General features: G+C 41.3%; 2 protein-coding genes across 6 annotated transcripts in view; one reads left to right on the top strand and one right to left on the bottom strand.

Moving 5' to 3' along the window:
* hps3 (HPS3 biogenesis of lysosomal organelles complex 2 subunit 1) overlaps positions 1-9,595 on the bottom strand; it is a 27,797-nt gene extending 18,202 nt beyond the window's left edge. For 2 of the 4 annotated variants that reach the window (XM_079505307.1, XM_079505310.1), the window contains exons 1-12: positions 9,353-9,585; positions 8,212-8,403; positions 7,662-7,733; positions 7,145-7,238; positions 6,250-6,323; positions 5,389-5,601; positions 4,780-4,840; positions 3,568-3,662; positions 3,259-3,376; positions 2,581-2,737; positions 2,362-2,444; positions 259-433 (exon numbers count right to left, since the gene is read on the bottom strand). In XM_079505307.1, the coding sequence (XP_079361433.1) occupies positions 259-433; positions 2,362-2,444; positions 2,581-2,737; positions 3,259-3,376; positions 3,568-3,662; positions 4,780-4,840; positions 5,389-5,601; positions 6,250-6,323; positions 7,145-7,238; positions 7,662-7,733; positions 8,212-8,262 (1,193 nt within the window). In that variant the 5' untranslated portion in view covers positions 8,263-8,403; positions 9,353-9,585. Of the gene's footprint in view, positions 1-258; positions 434-2,361; positions 2,445-2,580; positions 2,738-3,258; positions 3,377-3,567; positions 3,663-4,779; positions 4,841-5,388; positions 5,602-6,249; positions 6,324-7,144; positions 7,239-7,661; positions 7,734-8,211; positions 8,404-9,352 lie in introns of all 4 variants that reach the window. The other 2 variants (XM_079505308.1, XM_079505309.1) reach the window with 2 other exon arrangements.
* Positions 9,596-11,296: 1,701 nt separating this feature from the next.
* bcar3 (BCAR3 adaptor protein, NSP family member) overlaps positions 11,297-26,339 on the top strand; it is a 132,055-nt gene continuing 117,012 nt past the window's right edge. For both annotated transcript variants that reach the window (XR_013790364.1, XM_079505312.1), the window contains exon 1: positions 11,297-11,512. The gene's annotated coding sequence lies outside the window, so the exon portion shown is untranslated. The remainder of the gene's footprint in view (positions 11,513-26,339) is intronic.

The raw sequence follows: 26,339 nt of genomic DNA, 5'->3' as shown, positions 1-26,339 counted from the left end.
TTTGTGGTCGTAGTGACTACATCTGTCATTAAAAAAATATGTTTTTTCAGCGATTTTCTTAGTTTTAAGGGTAACTGTTGTATAATTGCAATATTACACCCGAGGGTGTGGTTTAACGTGATTATTGCCACGACAGTGATGCGGTCAGGAACGAGACGTAGTCGAGTTCCTCAAGCATCACTGAAGTAATTAACTAATTTAATTAAGTAATTAAACCACACCCTCTCGTGTGATATTGCTTAATTCTACCATACTAACTTGGTGATGACGTGTAGAAACTGGTTTGTAAGCACCGCCTCCAGGGCCTTCTCTGGGTACTGATAGGTCGAGAGCAGCTCGACTCCGCCCCTCAGACTGTAGAGATAACCCGTGGTGGGGAGGGAGAAGAAGCAGAACACACAGGCCGGCTCTTCATCACATACTGACTGCTTACCTACGGGAAGAAACACGGGAGAGAGAGAGAAAAGACAGAGAGATAGGGGGGGGGGGGGTGCGGCAGAGAGATAGAACAAGATAAAAGGAGAAAAAAAGAGCAAGGGGTGGATTGTAATTACAGTAAAACCAGAGAGAAATATTTCATGGAGATATTTCAGAGATTGTTCAGGTACAGTAACAAAACTAGAAAAAGTGCCCTTCTGGGCACAGGTCTCCACCAGGAGGATAGGACTGTGTGAGATGTTTGGCAAAATGTTTAGGAGTAATATAAACGTTTGTTTAATGTTTTTTTGTTTGTTAGTTTTTTGCAACAATTTTCTTCATTTTGTTGAGGAAATGCAGAGCCAGATCACTCATAGCATGAGGATAGAATTCTGGATGAGCAGGACATGTGCAGCATTTTGTACAAAATGGGCCACTCCTGAAAACTTTGGAAGGCAATGTTAGCCAATCAGTGTAGAATCTGAGAAATCCAACAGACTCGTCTTGATCACATGACTACAGAGATCATGTGTACCGATTTGCGTGACATTTGGATGAAATCTGTCCGACTAACATACTAATCGGCCTCATGGTGGCGCTATAACCAGCAGATGTGGAGGGATGCAGGGACAATGTTTTTCCATGGCCTCTAGAGAGTGCGCATACATAAGTTGTATACAGATCGATGCAGTTATAGCTAAAAACAGGAATTGGCCTGTTATAGCGCCACCGTGAGGCTGATTTGGGGAAAAAATTTGTGGCATGTCGTCCTCGGCCTAGTGGAAATGTGCGTGTATAATTTCACGGAAATTGCACACTGTGTTTGTGATTTGTGGCATTTTGTTCGAAACGGACCAATCATGTGAGCTTTGGAAGCCAATCTTAGCCAATCAGGATGGAAGATGGGAAATGGTGCAGATCCGTGTTGATCACATGACTATGGAGATAGTGTATACCGAATTGTGTGATGTATGGATAAAATGTGTACGAGTAATCTACAGAAATGTGTTTTGCCTAAACAGGAGGTTATGGCCTCCTGGTGGCACTATAAGAGGCCAATGTGAAAAGGGTGCCATTTCTTCATACGCCTTTGATGGCAATTGGATGATTTGAGGCATTTTGTTCCAAAAATGTGTTTTGCCAAAATCAACCTGTTGGTGGCGCTATAACAGGCCAATGTGAAAAGGGTGGGATATATTCCTCAGCCTAGTAAGAAAATGTGTGAAAGATTTCACGTAAATTGCATGCTGCGTTCATGATTTGAGGCTTATGTTAAAAACGGGGCAATCTTGCAAACTGTGAAAGCCAATTATAGCCAATTAGGATGGAATATGAAATATCGGACAGATCCGACTTGAGCACATGACCATAGAGATACTGTGTAACGATTTGTGAGATTTTTGGACAGAATCTGGAGGAGTAATATCAAAAAATGTGTTTTACAAAAGTCGGCCTCCTGGTGGCGCTATAAAAGGCAGATGCGGAAAATGCAGGTCAAAGGTTTGTCCTTGGCCTCTAGGGAGTGTGCATGCAACGTTTCACGCAGATCGGTGCAGTTTTAGGTAAAAAATGTGAAAAGCTGCCTCATGGTGGCGCTATAACAGGCCGTTCTGGAAAATGTGGGGCATAGGTTCATCGTTGGCATCCAGGGAGTGTGTGTGCAAAGTTTGGCATCGACCGGGTTAACGGTGCCGGAGATTAGCTGGTAACGGACGGACGGAAGGAAGGACGGACGGACACACACACACACACGGACGGAGTGCAAAACATACTCTCTCCCCATGCCTTCGGCCTGGTGGAGACAATTATAATTCAGATTCAGATTCCCACACATAGGAATTTGTTTTGGCATTATCATGTGTGCATTCAATTCTCATTTCACAAATAACATAAATACAGACACATGACAGTGTATATAAAACATCTCATTCACGTTATACTTACTAGTGAACAACGGATGGAGCTGTAGGGAGTGGAGTCTGGTCTCCTCCACACTGCAGCCCAGAAAGAAGTCTGGAGCAAAGCGCCTGTAGCAGACAATGGCAGGATGAATCTCATAAACAAAACAAATACTTTGGGGACTTTTATATTTCACATACAATACTGACTATAAACAATGTTAAAACTTCCCACTAATCAAAGCATACTGACTGACAGACACACCTGTACAGAACATAGGACAGTGTATATTGTTGGCCCTTATCCTCCAGCCCAGTTTTTTCCATGGTAACCAATAAGCCGCTCTCTCTGGCTCGGTCACCCAACAACTCCTGGTGTCGTGGGAGGAGCAGAAAGTCAGGTGGGTCCTCAACGTAATCTACTGGTGAATCACATGCGTGCGCGCACGTGCGCACACACACACACACACACACACACACACACACACACACACACACACACACACACACACACACACACACACACACACACACACACACACACACACACACACACACACACACACACACACACACACACACACACACTGTTGATTAGCAAATGTAACATGTTTTGAGTCACTTGGGGGCATTTCAAAAGGGTTTTGGTCAGCATGAGCGAACAAACAGAGATGTTTCAAAACAGTACAAAAAATGGAAAGCACATTGTGCCCTATGGTAGCAACTACAGCCCATGCAGGCCCATTACAAATTATACTGCAGTCTCTCAACCATGTTGAACACTTAACCTGGATGTCAGGCTCAAACACACCTTGGAACATGATTAGAGTAATCCACAACGAAGACACCATGTGTGCCAGGGTAGCTACTAACTCGTGTTCTGTGGGTAATAGCTAGGTGCACTCTGCCGAGGTCCTCCCGAGAGCGATAAAGGTGATATTACCTCTTTGGTACTTTTCTGGGGATTCCTCCTTATTATTGGGGTCAGGGGTCCCGTCTAGTCTGAGGACCAGCACCTCTAGCTCTGCCTGGACGGCCACAAACGCCCCACACAGTGACACCTAGGGAGGGCGAATACATGTTGGCATAACCCATAGCAAAGCAGCTAACATGTAGCAAGGTCTATTTGTAATATTGTCCCTGACAAAACCAAATACATCTTCCAAGAATGTACAGCAATTCTGAGCAAAATGTTGCTCATAAGTACAGAGCGAGAAGAGGAGACGGCGAGGAGATGGAGAGGAGAGCAGACCTGATGAGGTATAAGTCCAGGAAGATGCAGGATGACCGAGCGTTCAAAGTCCAGGACAGAAATGTTCGGGTTTGGAGTTGGACTGGAGTTCTGACCTAGGAGGAGAAACCAAAATAGAGCTACTCTCATGAGACAGTCAGCTGTACTTTCTCTGTAAACTTTAACTCGTACTTGATCAGATACTGTCTCCCTCCTTATTGTAGGCTGAGATATAGAGTGGCCCTTTAAGAAACATAATTGTTAATTATATACAGTAGTGACAGGATCTAATTCCACCCTGAAGAAGGCCGTGTTGGCCGCTATGTGTGGGTTATCTCCGTTTTGAGCTCCAACGCGTGGCTTTGTGTGTGCCCCCCATGTCAATGTCAAAGTCAATGGCAAAATACATTCACTATGATGTAAGCCACATCATGTGGCAGCCAAAGTCTATGGACTTTTTACGGAACAATTTATTCCGTACAGACTTTCAGGCCAACATGTCAGGCCAAACTTCTATTATGAACTAGCCACTTCAATAAAGGCCTTTTTACTTTTTTCACCAGAAGAGTGCCTTGGTACCTTTTTTCTTATAGTAGTATATATAGTTTTCGTTTTTTTGTCTTTTTCTTTTGTCTGTCTTTTTCTTTTGTCTGCCCACTCTTTCTTCCTTTTCTCCTTCTGAAATGTACACTCGCGTCTCGGAGGACAGTCTGGTGAGACCATTGGGGCAAGACGGGCAGTGTCGGTAGGCCAGGACGTAGAATAGATATACGCAGCCAAAACACCCCCGAGGGGATCGACAACAACGGGAGGTTTGATTACTTCTAACGCGACAATCGACGGGACTGCGATGAACAGTCAAAAACATAATCTTTGGTTAGAATTGGAAGCATTGATTTAGATCAAGAGTTATTCACGTTTTAAGATATTTCATCCCATCCATTACAATGGAGGGGGACCACTGTGGATGACGTCCCAACCGGAAATGACATCGAATGTTGCCCAATCGACGCTCCCAGCCTGTAGAGCGGTGCGCGCAGTTAGGAAATTATTAATGTTCCGTCTTTTGATTAATCTCCGTTCGGGGCGCTGAGCGTAACTATTTGATAGGACGGAGACCTCTGCTTTGGGCGCTCGGAGTGTTAACAACAATATTGACAACTGCATTCAGTTCCGTTCCGTACCATAGCATTCAGACTGTATACTATACCGTCTCTGTGTGAACTACTGTACCTTGGCTCAGACTTGGGTTCTGTTGGGAGCTCTGCCAAAGGGGTTGAATGTTCTGTTGGCTCTGATTAAGAAAGATATATCATTACAATATGTACATGTCAAACAAGCTTAGTGGTAAAACATATTAGCACTTGCGCATGGGGACCCGGGTTCGAATCTCACGTAGGACATGAACGTTACAGAGTGCAGCTTTAATACATTTTTAAAGCACAGACTGATTTAGCTGACAATAGTCCCGGGAGAAAATACAGAATTATGAACAAAATTCAAATGTACATTCAATGTAAACAGTCAATGTATCGAGTCAGTTGACTCAATTAATCTGGTAGGTTCGGTAATATTTCAATGACTTGGGAGGAGATAATGTAAACTAATACAAAATCCCCAAATAAAGCCATTAATAGCTAAATGCAATGGTGAATAAACAATGACTTGTATTGATGCTGGTATGGTCTCTTGACTTTTTTAAATGCAATATGTCAGCCAAACCTCATGCCCTCATTAGACCCCTTTTTTTAACCCCATCGAATGAAAACAATGCTTTTCCTCACACTATTCTCGCTGCTGCACCACCCCTCCCCCTTCCCCAGTACAGAAAGCCATCCTTACCAGGCTCAGCTGGTTCTGTCTCCTCAAAGTGAACAGCACCAGGGTGGCGGCACAGCCCACCACCAGGTCCCCGGTTAGCGTGCAACACGCCACAGCCAGGGGACGCACTGACATGGGGATCTCAATGATCTCCATCTGAGTCCCGCCCCGCACAGACGCTCCGCGTAACAGATGTCCTAACAAACGCACCCCGACGCGGGCCTTCTCCTCCGCCTGTGTTAATAGAGAGGAAAAGACACAGACATAGAAGAGATAGTCGTATAGCAGAGCTGAGGAAGAGCTACTTTACAAGACTTCTTGCTTAATTCTTGGACTATTAAATAGAATAGCGTCGAGTGCCGCGCTACGAGCTTGCTTGATCTACTATTTTTTTAAAACCTTGAAAATGTGGCGCGAATCTTTGAAAAGATATTCTTTCAGAGCGTACGTTTTTTGTAGAATCGAGCTCAGGTCTAAATGGGTTAAAAGTTCAACCATACCTCCATGATACAAGTCGGATGATTTAGAATATAGGTGTTTAATTAGGTTTTTAGATGTTTATGCTTTATTTATTAGAACATCGAAAAGTTAAAAACAGAAGAAAAGAATACATACATATAACATATTGTGCAGGAGAAGTTAGAAGCCAAAAGGCTTATTGAGAACTTCCCCTAATTTGAAGAAACAGACTATATACAAATAAAAAGATACCAGTAATACATTCAGTAGATATGCTTAAATACAAACATACATGCATTACATACACAAATATATATTACAAACATAAAAAAAACACCTGCCTACAAACCTACACTCACACATAACCAACTGTATATTTATCTACTGCGTTTATTCATTATTTTACACAATTACAGTGCCTACCTGACACCGCCAGTTGGTGTACGCTCTAAGGTACGTGGCGTTGTTCTTCTCCTCGATAGTTACCAAGTAGTCTCCTAGGTAGTGCAGAGAAAAGACAAGACTTCAGTAAAAACAGGGGATAAACTAGTTAGGCCAAAGCTTGTTCCTTCATTCTCTCCCTTGCTCGCATACTACATTAGTACTATATTAATCCACCATTTCTCACCTACTAGCACACTGAAACACTCATTCAAACTACGTCATGTCATGTAGTTTAGTTTCTATTAAGCTATGTGACTCCTAAAGGGGGAGAGAGGCAGGAGATCAGAGAGTGTTTAACTTAATTAACAGTCTGTTACACAGAATCTACCAGTGTTATAACAGTTATTCTCTTGCTGCCGAGAGAGAGAGAGAGAGAGAGAGAGAGAGAGAGAGAGAGAGAGAGAGAGAGAGAGAGAGAGAGAGAGAAAGAGAGGCAGAGAGACAGACAGAAAGACAGACAGACGCGTCATCCCAAACCATATACCACTTGTGCAAAGACGCTCTTTGATTGGCCAGTGCACTTTTGCAAGGACACGCTGTGATTGGCCAGTAGCCACTTTGAGTGGCAGTCGGGGCAAACGCTCTCGCCAGAACATGATTTACTATTCTGTGCCTATTGGTTCGAATGTCGAACGGCGCTGAGTCGTCAATCGAACTTCCCAACGTTCGTCTCGGCAACTTGTCTCGCTCGGTGGTGCCTTGAGACGGCGTGCATCCGTCGCGGTCTAAAACTATAATTTATCGGCCAAAAAAACGTCTGCAGTTGTTGTAGGCGAGAGGCACTTCCGTGTTGGCCACAGAAGCGGGACGTGGGCACAAGCAGTTTAGGGTTTAATGTCACCAGAGAGAGACAGTGACAGAGTGAAATACGTACCTATATTGCTGTGGTGGATGCTCTTCACAGTGCCCATGGTGGCAAAACGACATATCAGAGGACATCCTTCCTGGTCCACATTGTAAGCCTCCACCTTGGTTTAGTAGTTCAGTTTATTATGACTTGAGAACAACTTACATTAAATTCTGTGCTTTTTCTTTTACATCATGTATGGAGATGTACTGGTTCAGTTTTGTGTTTCATTCATCAGTCTGGTTGACAGACATCTTAAAAAACACCTTGATGAATCAGTGACCTTGACCAAGGACATAACATCTCATGCATGGGTCATGATGCCATTGAGGTGCCTTAATGAGGAGGATCTGTATCAGTGCGCATTGTTTGTATTCATACATTTGTATTGAAATTAATAAATAATAATGATAGTAATAACATTAATACTACTACTATTACTACTAATAATAATAATAATAATAATAATAATAATAATAATAATAATAATAAAGGCAGAAAAGGGTTAAAAATATATATCTAAAAAAGAAACAGACAAACAGACCTTGCATCCTCCAGAAGCAACCACAAACAGGGCTCCGCCGCCACAGCACACCAGCCCGGGCTCCTGCTCCACCTGAAGAGAAGAATACATCAGATCACTGGTTCCCAACCTGTGGGTCGGGACCCCGTCCCCACATGACTGCAGCCGGGCCAAACTATACTATAACACTGGTCAAACATTGGCCAAATTGTCAAATACTATAAGAAAATACCTGATGTACAAGTAGATCGGCTATTTTCACAATATTTATCTGTGGAACCGAATCGAACAAAATGTAACGCCTCAACTCCTAATTCCAAGTGCTTGTCAGGGTGGGGGCTGGGGATCCCCACTCCCCAGTTCAAATATGATTATTTTAGGATAGGATAGCAACCGACCGACCGACCGACCAGGACAGGACAGGACAGGACAGGACAGGACAGGACAGGACAGAGGACAGACAGACAGACAGACAGACAGACAGACAGACAGACAGACAGACAGACAGACAGACAGACAGACAGACAGACAGACAGACAGACAGACAGGACAAGACAGAACCTTTACTGACCTGTACAATTTGCTGTGATGCAAATGGGTGGCAGTTGTAGACATGCACCATATTTCTTCACACTTAGTAGGTCAGTGGTTGAATTTTGCTTCACAGTGATGTAGTTTTTCCCCCCTGTTTCGGTGGTGTGCCAGTCAGTCTAGCATCCACAAGGCTGGTGATCAGTGTTTCCAGGCTTCACAGCTAGAATGCCTGGAGGAAATTTAATTAGCCTAAGTTAGGCCTGACCTCGAAATTAAAAAAGAATCTTCTAAATCCTCCAGTTTTCTGAAATAATTATTTTCACGATTTTTAAAAAATAGCAGACCTACAAGCCACTCGGTGGCGCGCTATGAGCTTGTAGATCTGCTATTTTTCAATAGCTAAATTATAACATAATGAAACACCAAAAGGGGTTCCCGCACAAAATGGGTTAACAATTTAGACCTAAATGACTCCCAGCTAAATAAAACTGTTAACCCTTTGATTGATTGATTGATTGATTGATTGATTGACATTTATTTCACAGTATGTAGAATGAATGGGTACATTTCAAACGAAAGCAAAAGTCAATACGAAAACTGCTACTTTGAGGACGAAACCATGAAAAGGATGAAAAGACTTGTTTATCTTTAATGCATTATAAGGTCTATAATGCATTATAATGCAGGTCTATAATGCATTATAATGCACTAATAATGCATTATAATAACACTCACTCGTTATATATGTTCATAATCATGTAGGCATGTGACAACGTTTATGCTGGTCAAACTTCAGCTCAGTGGAACAGCACAATGTAACTACTCACTACCATAATAACTTAATACTTTATGACTGACTAAGGGGAGGGGGGAAGGGGTCCATATTCATTTCAAATTCATATTAATTAAAAAAAATGTTTGGGAACAACTGGTATAAAATAAATAGAGAACATAACGTTTCCAGTTACTTCGTCCTATCAGGCTCCTTCTCTCCTCGCCCAGCCTTTAATGTCATACAGACAGTGATACGTACAGGATGGTATTAATTATGTATGTACATCTCATAGTAATGGTACTGGTAAATCTCCTACAGTATTAAATAACTGCATTTATATCATATAAATACAACATTGTTATTCTATGTATTGTTGTTCCTCTTTTATGTGGGTGGGTCTCACCTCTAATCGATATCACATGCAGTCTTGTGAGCTGCGCGAGCCCCGGGTTTGGTCCAAATCAGCAGAAAATACACTTTAAATGTAGACTCCATTTCAACTCACGTTCTGTGAATGCAGATATAGTGACTCTTCTTCACCAATCAGACAGACAGGAAAATAGCTGTCAAATAAATACATGGCTTGTCGTTGCCTGCTTTATGTTTTCCCTTTCCACTCACGCTGCAAAGTAGGAAGTGGTCGTTCACCACAATAACATTAGTGACGGTGTGACCGCCCTCTCCAGCAACCCATTGGTTGGTTTTCCTTACAGTAACATTAGGGACCGCCCTCTCTCGCGACCGACTGGTTGGTTTTCCTGTCTGTTTTACAATCGACGTTCACATTGGCTGTCCATAATATGCCGGGGCGTCCGCCGGGCTCCGCCCATTCTAATATACTTCAGCAATTTTCAAATGCGCTATTAATTTATTTGTTGTTTATATTTTATGTTTAACCTTAGGATTATTATTTGTTTCATATGATGCCTGATTTTTTTAGGCCTATAGGCTATTCGTATTTTCTACAAAATAAAAAAGGAGAAGAAGAACTTAAGAAGAATAAAAGGAAAGCATGATTGTCTTTTTTCTGTGACCCCTTATTGTCGAACTCCAAACTAAATTACTTTGATGAAACTTTAGTAGTTTCAACTGACATTAAAACAGGGGTTTTTATAGAAGGTTTTTGGACAGTGTCCTGCCCTGGCTGGCCTGGTGCACATTCATTTATAACGGTATTATTCGTGATAAACTAGGAAATCATACTGCTTGTGTTGGTAGTTGCAAAGCGCAAAGCAGTAGGCTACCACATGGGGGCAGGCGTGGACAAACAGAGAAAGATTAGGTCGGTCTTCTGTAACTTTTAGATTGGGAATAAATATTTTACAGACAGGTTGATCAGAAGAAGGAACCATGGTTCTACTAAGTTAATTATTAATTTATTTAAGACATTCACTTGATGACATCAGGGGACTTTTATAGACCAATAATGGTAGCTTATATAGATGCACCATTTATACTTTGTACCTAATTACAAATGATATGGTCTAGCTTGTGTAGGACTATTAATAGTCAAGCAGTAGTCCTGGACAAGGCCATAGCTACACCATGCAACTGTCATGTCTGCTTTTGACGTTAGCTAGGCCTACTGGATGATAGGATCCAATATGTGATCGAACCGGCGGCTCCCCAACAAATAGGATATCTATCACAACCTGGAAAGGGCACAACAGCATTGATTTATTGATTGATTGATTTATTGATTGATTGATTGAAGTAGCCAATTTATTAACAGTTTGCAGAATTACAGTAGCCTACATTCAAGCACAACTCAATACAAAAACTGTTAACTGTGAGTGGACGTCACGACACGATAAAGCATTAGGCCTACACTTGTTTACAAGAGCGTCCACCGTTTTCAATTCATCATAAACAATCCAATCCTATACTTTAGTTGTATTCTCTCAATTAATAAGGTTCTCGATCATCTGATTCTGAAAATAGAATACCACAACAACACATGGGAATGAATCATAATATCATATGCAGCTGATGATTTATCATTGTTATACTTAGCGCGTGTCGTGTTTGATATGCGTGTCACTGTCACATCAAAAATAACATCTGTAAGCTCACCGTGACCACTGACCAGAGTCAACGCATTGCGCCGTGCCGGTGATGCGTTGAACTTGTGACCAGGAGACAGCCGACACTAGGAGGGTGAATGTGAGCTTGGCCGCTATTCGGTGCGTGGCGCGACACCGACGCCCAACTAACTAAAAGTATAAATCACCCCTGAGCGGCTGAGTCCCCCCCCCCCCCCCTCTCTCTCCCCCACCCCCCTCACACTCACTCACTCTCTCTCTCTCTCTCTCTCTCTCTCGCTGTCAGTCAGACACGCAGATGAAATGATACTTGCATGGGGTCAGGTTTACAGGTAGTGTTGTTGCCATGCAGTGCCACCAGGTTAAGCAAGGTGTAGCCGTGATTTCAGTTGCATTTGCCAAATGCAAAGAGGAAAAGCAAGGTTAAATATATAGTTTCTCGCAGCAGTCTCTCTAACCTCCAGTAAAGAACTCTCCTCAGCATTACAGGCTATTCGCTGCGTCGCTTATGATCCTGCAAGGTAAGTTGTTTGTTTTTTAGCCTAAAGCAGGCACTTTAATGCATATAGCCTACCTGACAACAATCATTGCATTATTTCCTCAGTCATGTTTAATTCAAAATTAAAACAGATATACATGCAGGCAGGATATTCATTAAATACATTTATTTATGTGTGCATGCAGCATGCTATCCGGAACGGAATTCCAAATCTCGTCCACTCATCTATATTACAGTCTATATAGGCATGACTGAAAAGTGATTACAAGTCTTTGAATTAAAGAAATATCTACGCTATTTTGCGAGCAGAGACGTGACTGCTTGTTTTAATGGTGTTTTTTTGTTTGTTTGTGCGTTTTTCATGTGATGATGAGCTGCTGCTCAGGTGATTTATCACTGTGATGTGCGCGCGCACACTCACGCGAACATGCGGCTCTTCAGGAATGCCCTTACCTCAGAGCAGAGTCATGCATGCAACCCCCCCCCCCCCCGCCCCCCACATACATACAACCAATATACCGGCAGCAAAGTGCATCTACAGTGTAGATGCACTTTGCTGCCGGTATATGTATGTCTACACAGTACACACACATGCTTATCTGACTGACCCCCTGAAATGCACACACACACACACACACACACACACACACACACACACACACACACACACACACACACACACACACACACACACACTAAAAACTATAGGTATTACCAGGCTATGCAAAGTTGAAAACCAATGTAATTTCATGGGCATGTAGCCTGTGTGTGTGTGCCCATCCTGATGTTTTATGGAGTAGTCTTATATGTTAAGCAGGGAAAAAGAGGTAGCCTGCATGCCCTATAGAATTCAATTCAAAGGGCTTTATTGGCATGGGAAAACATATGTTTACATTGCCAAAGCAGAAAGCACAATACAACAATACAGCAATACAATCAAAACAAAAATTATGTACATTTGAAAGTCAGAATCTTCAATAGATCAATTTCTATGTACCAAGATCACTCGATGCAGGTATAGTGCAGGAATATACACAATGATTAGTCTTTAGGGTGGTTGTGTTCCATTTGATATCCTTCTCCTATCACAGCAACTCACAAATCTTGCTGCTGTGTTTGCACATTGTTGTACTTCGCCCAGCAGATATGGGAGTTTTTTGTCATGTCATGTTTTCAAAATCTCCGTGTGTGGTTGTAATCTGTGGGAAGTATGTGTCTCTGATGTCTTGGTACAATGGACAGATGGTTAGGAAATGTAGCTCGGTTTCCACTTCATTTTGTGTGCAGTGGGTGCATAGTCTGTCTTCTCTCGGGATACAGGTCTGCCTATGACGGCCTTTCTCGATCGCAAGCATAGGAGGGGCGCTAGCCCCTCCTATGCCCAGCTTTGTGTGTTTGTGTGTACCCCATAGTGATGATTTGATTGGCTGAGCACGGAATGTGAGGACAAAAAAAAATGAGGACAGAAAAGTGAGGACGCCAATTGTGATTAGCCGGAATGTGATGATGTATGATGATAAGAGCGCCCCTCACTTCACACTAGTGTGATTATTTTTGAGGGGCGCCAGCCCCTCCTATATACAGGTTTAATGTTTGTGTTAAAAACCCCATTGACAATAAAGAGAATTTAATGTTTGTTTTGACATTATTTGTTTTAATCACCTAAGATGTAAGATGATAAGAGCGCCCCTCCCTTCACACGGGTGTGATTTTTTACTATGTAGACTACTAAAGGTCTAAAGCTATTGTCTGCTGCATTAACGTAGCTTACTGTATATAGGTAGGCTATGTTGTAATGCAAGGTAGGTATAGGAGCAATGAAAGGCTCAACATACTGAATGCGCAGCTAGTAGGTTAATGGCTTAAAAAAACAGTGCATTTCGTTACCCGAGTCTTCGAAATCAGTTTGTGATCCGGAGGGCAGTGGGGATCTTTTGAAAACCACTAGGATATTACAGACAGTATGATGTGATAATGGCCTTTCACCCGGGGCAGAGACAGTGAAAGTAATCTAGTGTTTCACACAAATAAGATGTTTGCTGCTGTGTGTGGCTAGCTAGCTGCAAGCCCAGCCATGCTTAAACACCTGTGTGCGGTTAAGAGAGAGAGAGAGACGTAATTTCAGATGAAGTCCTTAATTCCACATTTCCCTCTGGCAGTGGTTATGCCCACACACACACACACACACACACACACACACACACACACACACACACACACACACACACACACACGCACACACGCACACACGCACGCACGCACGCACGCACGCACGCACGCACGCACGCACGCACAACCACTCAGTCACCACACATAAAGACATGCATGCACCAAATGCTGGAGAGTGCTCAAGCGCTTTCATGTGGCTCCCGGTCGGCATTAAATGCTCTGTGAGGGAATTTGGGTGATGAATGGATGGGAACACACACAGTCAGAGAAGCCAAGGAGAAAGGAAAGGAGATGGTGTGTGTGTGCGTGTGTGCGTGCGTGCGTGCGTGCGTGCGTGTGTGGAACACACACACGGTGAAGAGACAAATGTATAGAGAGGAGGAGAGGGTTAGAGGAGGTGTGAAGGAACAGCAGTGAGTTTGGAGAGAAAAGGAAAGGAGAAGAGGGGAAGAGGTGTGGTGGACAGAAGCCAAGTGGAGAGATGATAGGCACTTTTAGTCAGCGAGACACCCATAAATCCGACTACCCGATATTCCGACCATACTAGAGCCCCATACGAACCCTATCCCCAAACCCTAACCGCATGCAGAAGCCACGGGTGAGTCTTAACTAACGGGATGTCGGACTAATGCGTTCCCCCCCAGCGAGCGGAGAGGCACAAGGATATGGTGCTGTTGGTTGATCTGTCCAGGACTTATAGTCCCAAACAAGATATGTCGAAAACTACTGCCTGTCTGACCATGGGATTTGTTACGTAGTAAAACCCTGAGATTGTACGAAGTTACAAGTAGTTAAATAAGCACTGAAGATTTGTCCACTGTCTTTCCCCCCACATGATAAACCACAGTGAGTTCTGTGACACCATGGTCTTTCCTCTAGCACCACCTTGGCACACAATATACAGTATATATCTCAAATTTAAGGAGCAGATTGCCATGAAACCAACTTGTCTGTCCAATACTTTGTTCCCAAACAAGATATCACAAAATGTGTTGTCAGGAGCAGCACAAACTGTAGGGGCTGCTAGCGGGGCAGTTAAGACTCTTGTTTTTGTCCCGGGTAGATTCCCGTCTCCTCCTTTGCCCTTAAACAACTGCTAGTTATTCAGTCTGCAACGTGATACACAGAGATGCTCTCTGTCATATTCTAAGTGCCTCTATAGTTACTGTAACCTACAGGTAAACACTCTCCGACAGCTTCAGACACGTTCTCCTGGCACACAACCCACAATGTTATCCTTGGTGGGAACATTTACATTGATTAATCCACATACCTCCATAATATTTATTCAAACACGTAACCTCTGATATTATGATAATATTATGTGCAAAAATGCAGTTGGGACACTATTGTAATAGGGGCTCGTATAAGCCGGATGTCTATGCTCACACCACAACCTAAGCTTTCCCTGTTTGAATAGTTTTGGGCCGCCACAAACCAAAAGCTTCAGTGTGACTTTGTATAGATTACTAGTCTGTGGAACTCTACTGGAGGGTTGGAACACCTTTCGAACAAAAGTATTCCCCATTTGATGATGGTGGTGGTGGTAGAACACACCCTCATGACCTGTGGGTGTGGGAAAAGAATCATGATAATCATCATATAATGATAAAAAAATGATTCACTCAAAAGAAAGTTTTATTGATTTGCAGTGACCCTTTCCTCTAAGTCTAAGAGAGTCTAAGGGGCGATTCACACTATGGTCCCGGGTGCGCACTCGGGACCACTTGGCAGATGTTGTGGTAATGTGAATGATGCGTACCGTTCCCGGGAGCGGATATCCCAACCGTCCCCGAGACCGCATGGGGGGCAGGTCTCTGGACCGTTGAAGTGTATTCAGATACGGATCGTTCCAATGTGAATGCATGCATACCTAAAGAAAGAAGTGGACTGTTTTTCTTTTAGAATGTGACATGATCTCTAGTCGACGAGCCAAGCGTCAACAACAAAAAAACACAGACGCTGCACAACGCGTAACACCAGCGCATTTCTCAACGCCGCCCGTCTCCTGTTGAATCTGCTATAAGCGCAGCACCGCAGTACGCGCTGATCTTGGACTACACGTGGCTCTTGGGCTTTGCTTGGCATAATTTCCAAAGTAAAACAAAATAATAATAATGCTAAAGTAGAATCCATAGCAAACTAATATCAACACGACACTGGAGCACAGAACTGACTGACACAGTGAATAGCAGGCAGCGTGACAGTGAAGTAGTATAACGGCAAAGAGCCAAAAGAGGCAATGCAATGCAGTGTGTCTGGATTTATTGGAGACAATGTCGCAGAGTTGATGGTCAGTGTCCGTGCGTGCCAGCCATCAAGCACACCGCCATCTGGAGGATCAAAGTGTGTTATGCAAGTGTACCCGGGTGCGTTGTTGAATCTCAGGCAATGTGAATCATGGCCATCGGGGACCAGGCAACCGTATTCGGAAACGGTTCCAATGAAACGGATTCAGTCCCTCTCAGTGTGAATTGTGGACCCAAACTATGCCATAAAAATCCAATCATGCGGATCTCAAGATCCACATGGGAATAGTGTGGATCTCAGACCGAGGTTTTAGGCCGACCAAAGCCTAGTTTAAAGATAAAGTTTTTGAGTGGTGTAAACCACTCCTACAACTGGCTTTGTTAGTCTGTGCGTAAAAAATGAGCATGGTTGCTACGGTCACCCAGTTCACCCGGGTGTGATTTCATTATTGAGTGGTGTAAACCACTCCTACAACTGGCTTTGTTAGTCTGTGCGTAAAAAATGAGCATGGTTGCTACGGTCACCCAGTTCACCCGGGTGTGATTTCATTATGTCAGAGCTGATTTCATTACGTCAGAGCTGATCAGGCTATATAATACCTTACACCACTCAGTTCACACGGGTGTGATTTTTTAAAGATAAATAGTGCAAAAAGTAGGCTATACATAACTAATAATATAAAGAAGAAGAATTAGTGGAGATACTTCTGAGGTCTTCTGGCAGCGTGCACACTGACACACAGACTGACCCTCTAGACTCCTGCAGCTGCACTGCCATGCTGTAAAAATGCTTCCGACTGCATAATTGAGCAACCCCCACTGTTCTCTTGGTGCACGCCACACATGCACTCGCCCACTTGTGGAGAATAGAGTGAAGAATGATTTGACCATGCAACTTTTTCCCCACACCTCTGTGGCTATGGTTTTTGCACCGCTGTCTGAACTCACTGCACCACTGAAATCTCAGATGTGCATTTGTCTTTGTAATGAGGGGTTTATGCACTGTAACCCTGCGTGGCTCTCTATGTACAGTTGATGGACATCCTTCTACCTGAGGAAGATTTGTTCTTCTCATAGTATGTGCTATAATTTGAATGAAGATTTATTTTCTGCATTTCCATGCTTTATTCAAATAGTTTCAGTGAGGAAACAAGGAGAGAGAGAGAGAGAGAGAGAGAGAGAGAGAGAGAGATAGAGAGACAGATGGGGAAGGACATGCAGCAAAGAGCCTCAGGTCGCATTCGAACCCTGGGCCAGCTGTGCAAGGACTGAGCCTACCAGGTGAGCCCTAGAATAGGTCAGCTCTGTAGTAGTTGTATATATTTAATCCTGTAGATTTTATATCAGTGGAATTCATAATTATGAATTAATTATTCAAAAATCTGAATTATAAGTTTTCAAAATTAAGAGTCAAATCAATCTGAATTTTAGAAGGGGCACCAGTGAAATGAGCTTAGGAATAAGCACAAGATTAATTTGTATTTAACCCTTAAGTTTAAACCACTAATAAAATAATTAAAAAGATTATAAAATAATCAATTATTATTTTATCTCAATAAATCTATGGAATCTGAAGGTAAGAGATCTTTTTCCATTACATAGCCTTTTTACTTTGCATGTGTCAAAAACCAGTAAGTTCAACTCTTGAGCAAATAATAGACTTGTTTAAAAATATGAATCAATTTATTTCCATACCTAAGCTATATACAAACTTAGTAGAATGGATCACAATAATCAAACTAATTCTTAAACAAAGGTTAATGCAGGTTCAAATAGAATTTAAGAAACAAATCAAATGATAATGAAATTATCTGATATAGATAATGTTCTTTGCCATGAACTTAGGAACTTGATGTAAATGCATCACTTTCCTGAGTGTTGGTTTGTTGAGAGCTTTGAGAGAGAGGCAGACTGGGGTCGTCTGTCTTCTGAGGGAGAGAGGTGGTGTGGCAGGCGGCAGGGGTTTGGATCGTCTGGAATAATTAACCCCTGAGCCTCTCGTTGTAGTGCCTTGGATTGCCTGGGATCGTCTGGGATGCTCAGGTCAGAGCGTTGGGGTTGGTCTGTGTAGCGATGTGGCCAAGACCCTCTCATCAGACATCCTTCTTTCTGGTTCCTTCTGGTTCCTCTCCTCTCCCTCCATCAGGGTCCTGGATCCTCTGAATCCCTCTGGATCCTAACCTATACTGGATCCTATCCTTATCCTGGCTGGGCTTCATCTGCCTCCTCATTATATAGCTCTCTTCGTTGTGCAATGCATGGCTCAGTTACCATATGTCACTCTCATTGCAAGATGGAGACATTGAGATGTCTTGTGACGCGAAGTCCTTTCAAGTTGTCAACATGTTGTTGTGAGGCAAAGTATCTTTGAAGTTCATTTTGGGAAAGGTGTACGCATGCACTTATCATGGCTTTAGATTTCACATAACACACAATCTGCAATAATTACATTTATTGTATAGTGAATGTCATATTTCCAGTCGATGATCAAGGAATTGTGAATGAATGCTTTTATGATTGAGTGCAACATTCAAACATGACATATCCAAAGTCAGGGTGTGATCTGTGGCGATGACACTTAATCCAACTGAATGGAATCAAGTCTTTATGGTACAAGGGTATCCCATGGGACTGAGTCTCTGAGTCTGTAGGGAAACAAGTCAATAGAATGTATATTTCCTATGAAGGCCTCTGGAATTGGACAGTTCTGAGTAAGAGTGTGTACATTTGTGCACACAATTCTGCTACCATGGGCAGTTTTTGATCAGACAGTCAGTCTGATCTGGTCAGTAAACCATGCTGACCATTCTTGAGGGTCAATAGGTCAGAAGACTCCTCTGCAGGCTATAACTGTCCGGCTCCTCCACTTACATGCACTGGGTGCACGTGACGTCAGTATGGGAGAGAGAGCTCACTTGATGTTCATTAGATCATCCAATGCTGTAGGTGTTATAGCTGGATATGATAGCTCAATATTGTGCTTTTATACCCCTCGTCTACTACAAATCCCCCATTTCACAATCAAAAGGTCAAAGGTTACTGATGATATTTTGATTATGAAAAGAAGTAGTTGATAAAAGCACAATGAATGAACTCAGGGAAGCAATAGATCATGTTAGCAAATTCATGGCATAAGAACATATCTCTATGCTACGCCTATAGTATGCTAATGCTACTGATCCATAATTTAATTTCATTAATGAAAACTTCCTGAGATTATAAGTAGACTTTATTAAAAAGGGATAAAACAGCATGCAGTATATTATGAACAATACTGGGGTTTTATTCTGAGTGTTGGTCTACCCTATAAGGAAATGGGGATTTCCTATTTTCACAGTAGTTGTGTAGAGTGAAGTATAGGGGAACTACACTAATTTTGAATAAAAGAAAGAAAAGAAAGGAAAGAAAATAAAGAAAAGAAGGGAAGTAATTATGTTGACTGGTTGGGTCAAAGCTGAGAATTCTTCCCAAAACTTCTATAGGGAGGGGACTAAGGATGTCCCCTCATTCCTTGGGGTTCCTACACTAAATGCACCAGCTGGGGTACAGGCAGCATGCAGGCCGGTGGCTATTTCAGTACTTGAGACCTATGGGGCATAGTGTAGGAGGTAGTTTAATATTGAGTGTAATATTGACTGGTTGATCAGTTTCCACCCGGTAGGCTACTAGCTTATTAACCAGTGAATACAACAATTAAGGTCTCTATGAAGTTGACTATTTTGGGCGATAGGTAGATATCTTGAGAGCCAATAGCAACTTATAAAAAAAAATGGACATCCCCCAATGGTAGATGCCTTGACACGCGGTCTGTAAAACAGAGTTACAGAAAAAAGTTAACTCTGTTCATTTTGCATTAATTCTAGTGACAGAGTAACAAGGTGGTATTTGGGAGTACCATGTTACTTTAACTTGGTTAGTGCTAGTCTAAGGACTAATTTTAACAAAATAAAGCAGCATATCTCCTGTGAAGGAGATTCACAACAGTATATGCAAAGAGCCCCAATTTAAGAGTAATTGGAATGCATGTCATAATATGCCAGCAGCTGTTCTGGTATATCATGAGGACATAGGGAGCCCAGACGCATAATAGTTTGCTGGTTTATATAAGTTAAAATGTTTTGTCAGTGAATCAATTTGACAGGGTAAAAATACCATAGTTTATAATCCCAAGTATTGATTAGCATAATAAAACAGGTTTTAGTTTTATTCTATTGGTTACTTTTTATTTATGAACTATCACTAGTAATTTAGCATGAGAGGATAGACTTCATTCAAGCATCAGACTTTAGTCGCCAGTTCACGGATCTTTCCGCAGGGGTACAGTTGGGCCTATGTTTATCGGAATTTAGAAAAGCATTCTTTTTCCGTCTTGATTGGACAGGTGAGCTCACAACTGCAGGGTCACTGGGACCTCCCTGTGGGTGAGACTGGTTGGTATACTTTTCCCAAGCCATCTCAATAAGATCATTATTATAAATTCGGTCAGCGACCGTTCTTAATTCACTGCTGGACATATTCTTGTCCGTGTTGTCTCGGACACTAGGTCTGATGCTTGTATCAAGTTGATTGAGAAAGAATGATTTAAATGATTGATCTTCTTCCATTTGAATAGTGTTCTGGTTAGAGAACCACGCTTTTCGCAAACGACTAAAGAAAGTGCTAGGACGTTCACCTTTCTTTTGTCTTAAGGAAAGAGCGGCTGATATTCCCTCAGACTTGTGGACTTGATATTCCCCAATAAGACTCTGGGACAGAGCATCATAATTTTCAACAACATCGGACGGTTGACGATCAATAAATCGTCGTACCTCAGAACCAGAGGTCATTACGATCAGTTGGATTTTGTGGTCTGTGGTTACACCTGAATAACCTTTAAGAAAGTAGTCAATATTTCTTAAATATCCAACGATATCGCAATTGTCAGATGCTGTTTCAAACCTGGGAATATGATGTGCTATTTTGTCTAATTTGTCGGTAGTCATATTTTCAAAAGGAACATTTTGGAGAGACACTGTGATGTCAGGTAAAACATCTGGTATGTCAGGTAAAACTTCTAAGGCCTCATGGACTGTTTTGGGGGCCTGGCCGGTCTGAATCTCAGAATTAACAGCTGGAAGTTTTAATGGCTTTTTAGAAATCTGTTGTCCTGTGGTTCCTTTTGAACAACCTTTACGAAAGAGGTCAATATCTCTTAACAACTCGACAATATTAATTTGATCAGATTCTGTTTCAAGCCTGGGAAGTTTTAATGGCTTTTTAGGAATCTGTTGTCCTGTGGATCCTTTTGAATAACTTTTATGAAAGAGGTCAATATCTCTTAACAACTCAATATCAGTTTCATCAGATTCTGTTTCAAGCCTGGGAAGTTGTAATGGCTTTTTAGGAATCTGTCGTCCTGTGGATCCTTTTGAATAACTTTTACGAAAGAGGTGAATATCTCTTAACAACTCGACAATATTAATTTGATCAGATTCTGTTTCAAGCCTGGGAAGTTTTAATGGCTTTTTAGGAATCTGTTGTCCTGTGGATCCTTTTGAATAACTTTTACGAAAGAGGTGAATATCTCTTAACAACTCAATATCAGTTTCATCAGATTCTGTTTCAAGCCTGGGAAGTTGTAATGGCTTTTTAGGAATCTGTCCCTTAAGTAAAATAATATCTTCTTGTTGTTGGTTACTCTTAATCGTAAGTTGTTCATTTTCATGCTTTTGACTTTTAATTAAATCAATACTTTGTTTTAATGTAGCTATTTGAGTTACTGTCTCTTTAGTGACGACATTAAAAGAGGTAATTGATTTTTGTATATCTTCCATTTGGACCTTAAGGTTTGTGTTGGTGTCCAGTACCATATTTAATGCAGAAATAAAACTATCATTGGTAGTCTGTTTATTTTGCACCTCCTCCACTTCCAAATGTGGTTGCTTTGAACATTCCTTTTCCAGTGTCAAAGGGCACGTGCAATCACATTTATCTTTGAGAACTGGAGAGGGAAATTGGTTCAAATCTTTAGAATTATCATTAATGTAATTCTGCGTTGCTTTCTCTAATGGTTTTGAATCAAGTGTTGTTAGTACAAATTCTGTGATTAATTTTAGCACATGAAGTACTTTTATAAGAAAGACCTTAGGGTATGATGATCCGGTGATAAGAATCATCATCACTAGAGGTGACAGAGACCATACCAATTCCATGACATTGGTATTTTGGGATAAGGCGTCAGCCATTTTTGTCTCTGTAACACAGGGAGATTGATTAGAGAATTAAGCAAGGATAAAGGTAATTTAACCACAACAAAAATGATAGGCCTTTAGTTAAAGAATTGCATTAATGCAATATTATTTGGAAGGGTCAACAAGCAAGAGTTAGATTGATCTAATCAATTACTTTGATAATTTTGACACACACTGACTAACACAGACACCGCAGAGAGAAAGGGAAGTCTCTTGCAGTGTGTGTGTGTGTGTGTGTGTGTGTGTGTGTGTGTGTGTGTGCGTATGGTATGTGAGTGTGTGTGTCTATGGGGTCCGGTGTCCCAGACAAAAATAGACCTCTCCTCCTCTCGAGGGGGAGATGTGTATTAAGAACACTCACGTACACAATGGGACAGCCACAAATATGGCAGTCTGTAAGGGACGCGTGGTACACTCAAGATGGCGTTGATGGTTTGCCGTCTGGAGAGCGCGTCACGTGACTAGAAAGAATGTAAGCACACTTGGGTGTTTTAGTGTTTATAGCTAGCTGACTGTGGCTGTCACATAAATTCTGTCCACCCTCTTTGCTGAGAATCAGAGGGTTAATTTTAAAAGCAGCTTTCGTTGGCTTGCAAATTAAGGAAAGCGATCTTTTAAAATGTGGAAGTACAAGGAGCGCAGTCGCTATCTGTCTTATCTTCACTTATACATAAATGAACCAACATATAATAAATAGGTTAGCTATGCCTATATTTATTAATTTACAGTGGTTTATTAGATCCTTTAAGAAGATTGGATCATATTGAAGGATTACAATATGAACAAATTGTACAAGGAGCGCAGTGGCTATCTGTCTTATCTTCACTTATACAAAAATGAACCAACATATAATAAATAAGTTAGCTATGCCTATATTTATTAATTTACAGTGGTTTATTAGATCCTTTACCAGAGATTGGATCATATTGAAGGATTACAATATGAACAAATTGTACAAGGAGCGCAGTGGCTATCTGTCTTATCTTCACTTATACAAAAATGAACCAACATATAATAAATAAGTTAGCTATGCCTATATTTATTAATTTACAGTGGTTTATTAGATCCTTTAAGAAGATTTGATCATATCGAAGGATCACAATATGAACAAATTGCTTATTTTGCGTTTTCACACTCTGGTATGTCAGTGGACACACGTTGACTCGATTTTGCGCAAAATTGATGACGGTTAGACTCGGATAGAGTCGGATAGATGAATGGCTCATAAGCTCTCAAGATAGACCATGCAGGGATCTGTGCACTCAGTTTTGTCAAAAATAACTGGGGCTGCACAGGTATTAAGTTACACAGGCTAGGACAGTCAGGCAAGACTTTCAACTGCCTGTTGACTTATCATTTATCTTTTAGGTTGTTAAGGTCCTAATTGGATGAGACGTCAAGTTCCAATATGTACCTTAACAAGTTTAATTGCTCATAGTTGAATTTACTGAAGGAAAAGCAACTAGTTGATGACACATCAGCAAAGCAAGGATGTTAAATTGGCCTCACTCCATGTCATAGTGTGGAGCCGATTTAACAAGGGTTTAAGGTTGAAATCCTATGTTGATTCAACGATATGTTGGCCAAACATGTACGGGGCATCAAATATGTTGAATCAACAATAGGTGGGCCTCACACGGGGCACCAATATGTAGTAGTTGTATATATTTAATCCTGTAGATTTTATATCAGTGGAATTCATAATTATGAATTAATTATTCAAAAATCTGAATTATAAGTTTTCAAAATTAAGAGTCAAATCAATCTGAATTTTAGAAGGGGCACCAGTGAAATGAGCTTAGGAATAAGCACAAGATTAATTTGTATTTAACCCTTAAGTTTAAACCACTAATAAAATAATTAAAAAGATTATAAAATAATCAATTATTATTTTATCTCAATAAATCTATGGAATCTGAAGGTAAGAGATCTTTTTCCATTACATAGCCTTTTTACTTTGCATGTGTCAAAAACCAGTAAGTTCAACTCTTGAGCAAATAATAGACTTGTTTAAAAATATGAATCAATTTATTTCCATACCTAAGCTATATACAAACTTAGTAGAATGGATCACAATAATCAAACTAATTCTTAAACAAAGGTTAATGCAGGTTCAAATAGAATTTAAGAAACAAATCAAATGATAATGAAATTATCTGATATAGATAATGTTCTTTGCCATGAACTTAGGAACTTGATGTAAATGCATCACTTTCCTGAGTGTTGGTTTGTTGAGAGCTTTGAGAGAGAGGCAAGTAGACTTTTATTAAAAGGGATAAAACAGCATGCAGTATATTATGAACAATACTGGGGTTTTATTCTGAGTGTTGTTCTACCCTATAAGGAAATGGGGATTTCCTATTTTCACAGTAGTTGTGTAGAGTGGAGTATAGGGGGACTACACTAAGTTTGAATAAAAGAAAGGAAAGAAAATAAAGAAAAGAAGGGAAGTAATTATGTTGACTGGTTGGGTCAAAGCTGAGAATTCTTCCCAAAACTTCTATAGGGAGGGGACTAAGGATGTCCCCTCATTCCTTGGGGTTCCTACACTAAATGCACCAGCTGGGGTACAGGCAGCATGCAGGCCGGTGGCTATTTCAGTACTTGAGACCTATGGGGCATAGTGTAGGAGGTAGTTTAATATTGAGTGTAATATTGACTGGTTGATCAGTTTCCACCCGGTAGGCTACTAGCTTATTAACCAGTGAATACAACAATTAAGGTCTCTATGAAGTTGACTATTTTGGGCGATAGGTAGATATCTTGAGAGCCAATAGCAACTTATAAAAAAAAATGGACATCTGAGTAAGAGTGTGTACATTTGTGCACACAATTCTGCTACCATGGGCAGTTTTTGATCAGACAGTCAGTCTGATCTGGTCAGTAAACCATGCTGACCATTCTTGAGGGTCAATAGGTCAGAAGACTCCTCTGCAGGCTATAACTGTCCGGCTCCTCCACTTACATGCACTGGGTGCACGTGACGTCAGTATGGGAGAGAGAGCTCACTTGATGTTCATTAGATCATCCAATGCTGTAGGTGTTATAGCTGGATATGATAGCTCAATATTGTGCTTTTATACCCCTCGTCTACTACAGCTCCATATGGAGATTTAATGGTTTGAGGTCAGATATAGAGTTGCTGGCCAATATTGATGACATCAGGTGATGTCAGATGACATCTCCATCCCTGATGTTGTCACGTGATGTAACATGATGTCATGTGATGTCACGAGGCTTGACCATATATGGAGGCGTGGGGTGGGTGACGGACGGACGGACGGACTGACTGACGGGAAATGCATGTTTTCATAGTAAATGACCCACACAAAGACCCACAGACAGACTTAACCACTTTCAACCCTGAGTCCCTATGTTGGGCATGTCATATTGTCATACTGTAAAAATGAAGACATAAAAATAACTAAGATATCAAATCGCCAAGCTCACAATGCATTGCATCGTGGCGCATTGTGAGATTGTATGTAGATTGTTGCTATTTTGCACAGTGATACGACAAAGTAAAATTTAGGGCATTGAATTCCCAAAAAAGAAAAGATGAAACATGGAGAGATCCGTTTCTGCCCAACAGCAATAATATACAGTATATAATACAATTTGTCGATGATTGATTGTTGATTGATTTATTGATTGAATACGTTAATGCCGTGTCATCCAAATGGATGAAAATATACGATTCAATTCATGATGTTTGTTCTGTGTCAGTGTTTTGAAACAAAGTACTTACTGTCCTTGATATGAAGGTTCCTTGGGATTGATTGGAATTTGTCAAATGTTTTCCATCTTGACTCAGTAACAGTAGCTGTGGCTGGCTGTTGCCGTGGAAAATTAAATTAATTCAATTTATTAGATTGTGACAGCACTAATTAGTAATTTGATTGGATAAATGGGATGCCCTTCAACTACAGAAGGCAGCCAATGGAGGCATAACAAAAGGATTTGAAATGATTGAAACTTCCTGCTGCATACTATGGATTGTCTATACTGGTTGTTGCTTAATAGTCAGGCATTGTGTAAAAAGAATAGTGCAGGCATATTTATATTCTTCAATAAATGAGGTGCTATATGATGGGTCTATTTATATGATATACTGACAGATGTTTCCTGTCATAAGAGCTCTAGAGAGTTGTGGTCATGAGAAACAGCTAGGGTCAAAGCCCATGAGAGGAGAGGAGAGGAG

The sequence above is a fragment of the Electrona antarctica genome (genome assembly GCF_951216825.1).
Source record: "Electrona antarctica genome assembly, chromosome: 7".
Taxonomy (NCBI): domain Eukaryota; kingdom Metazoa; phylum Chordata; class Actinopteri; order Myctophiformes; family Myctophidae; genus Electrona; species Electrona antarctica.
Note: the sequence above shows the minus strand (reverse complement) of the source record. Positions and strands in the feature narration are given on the sequence as shown.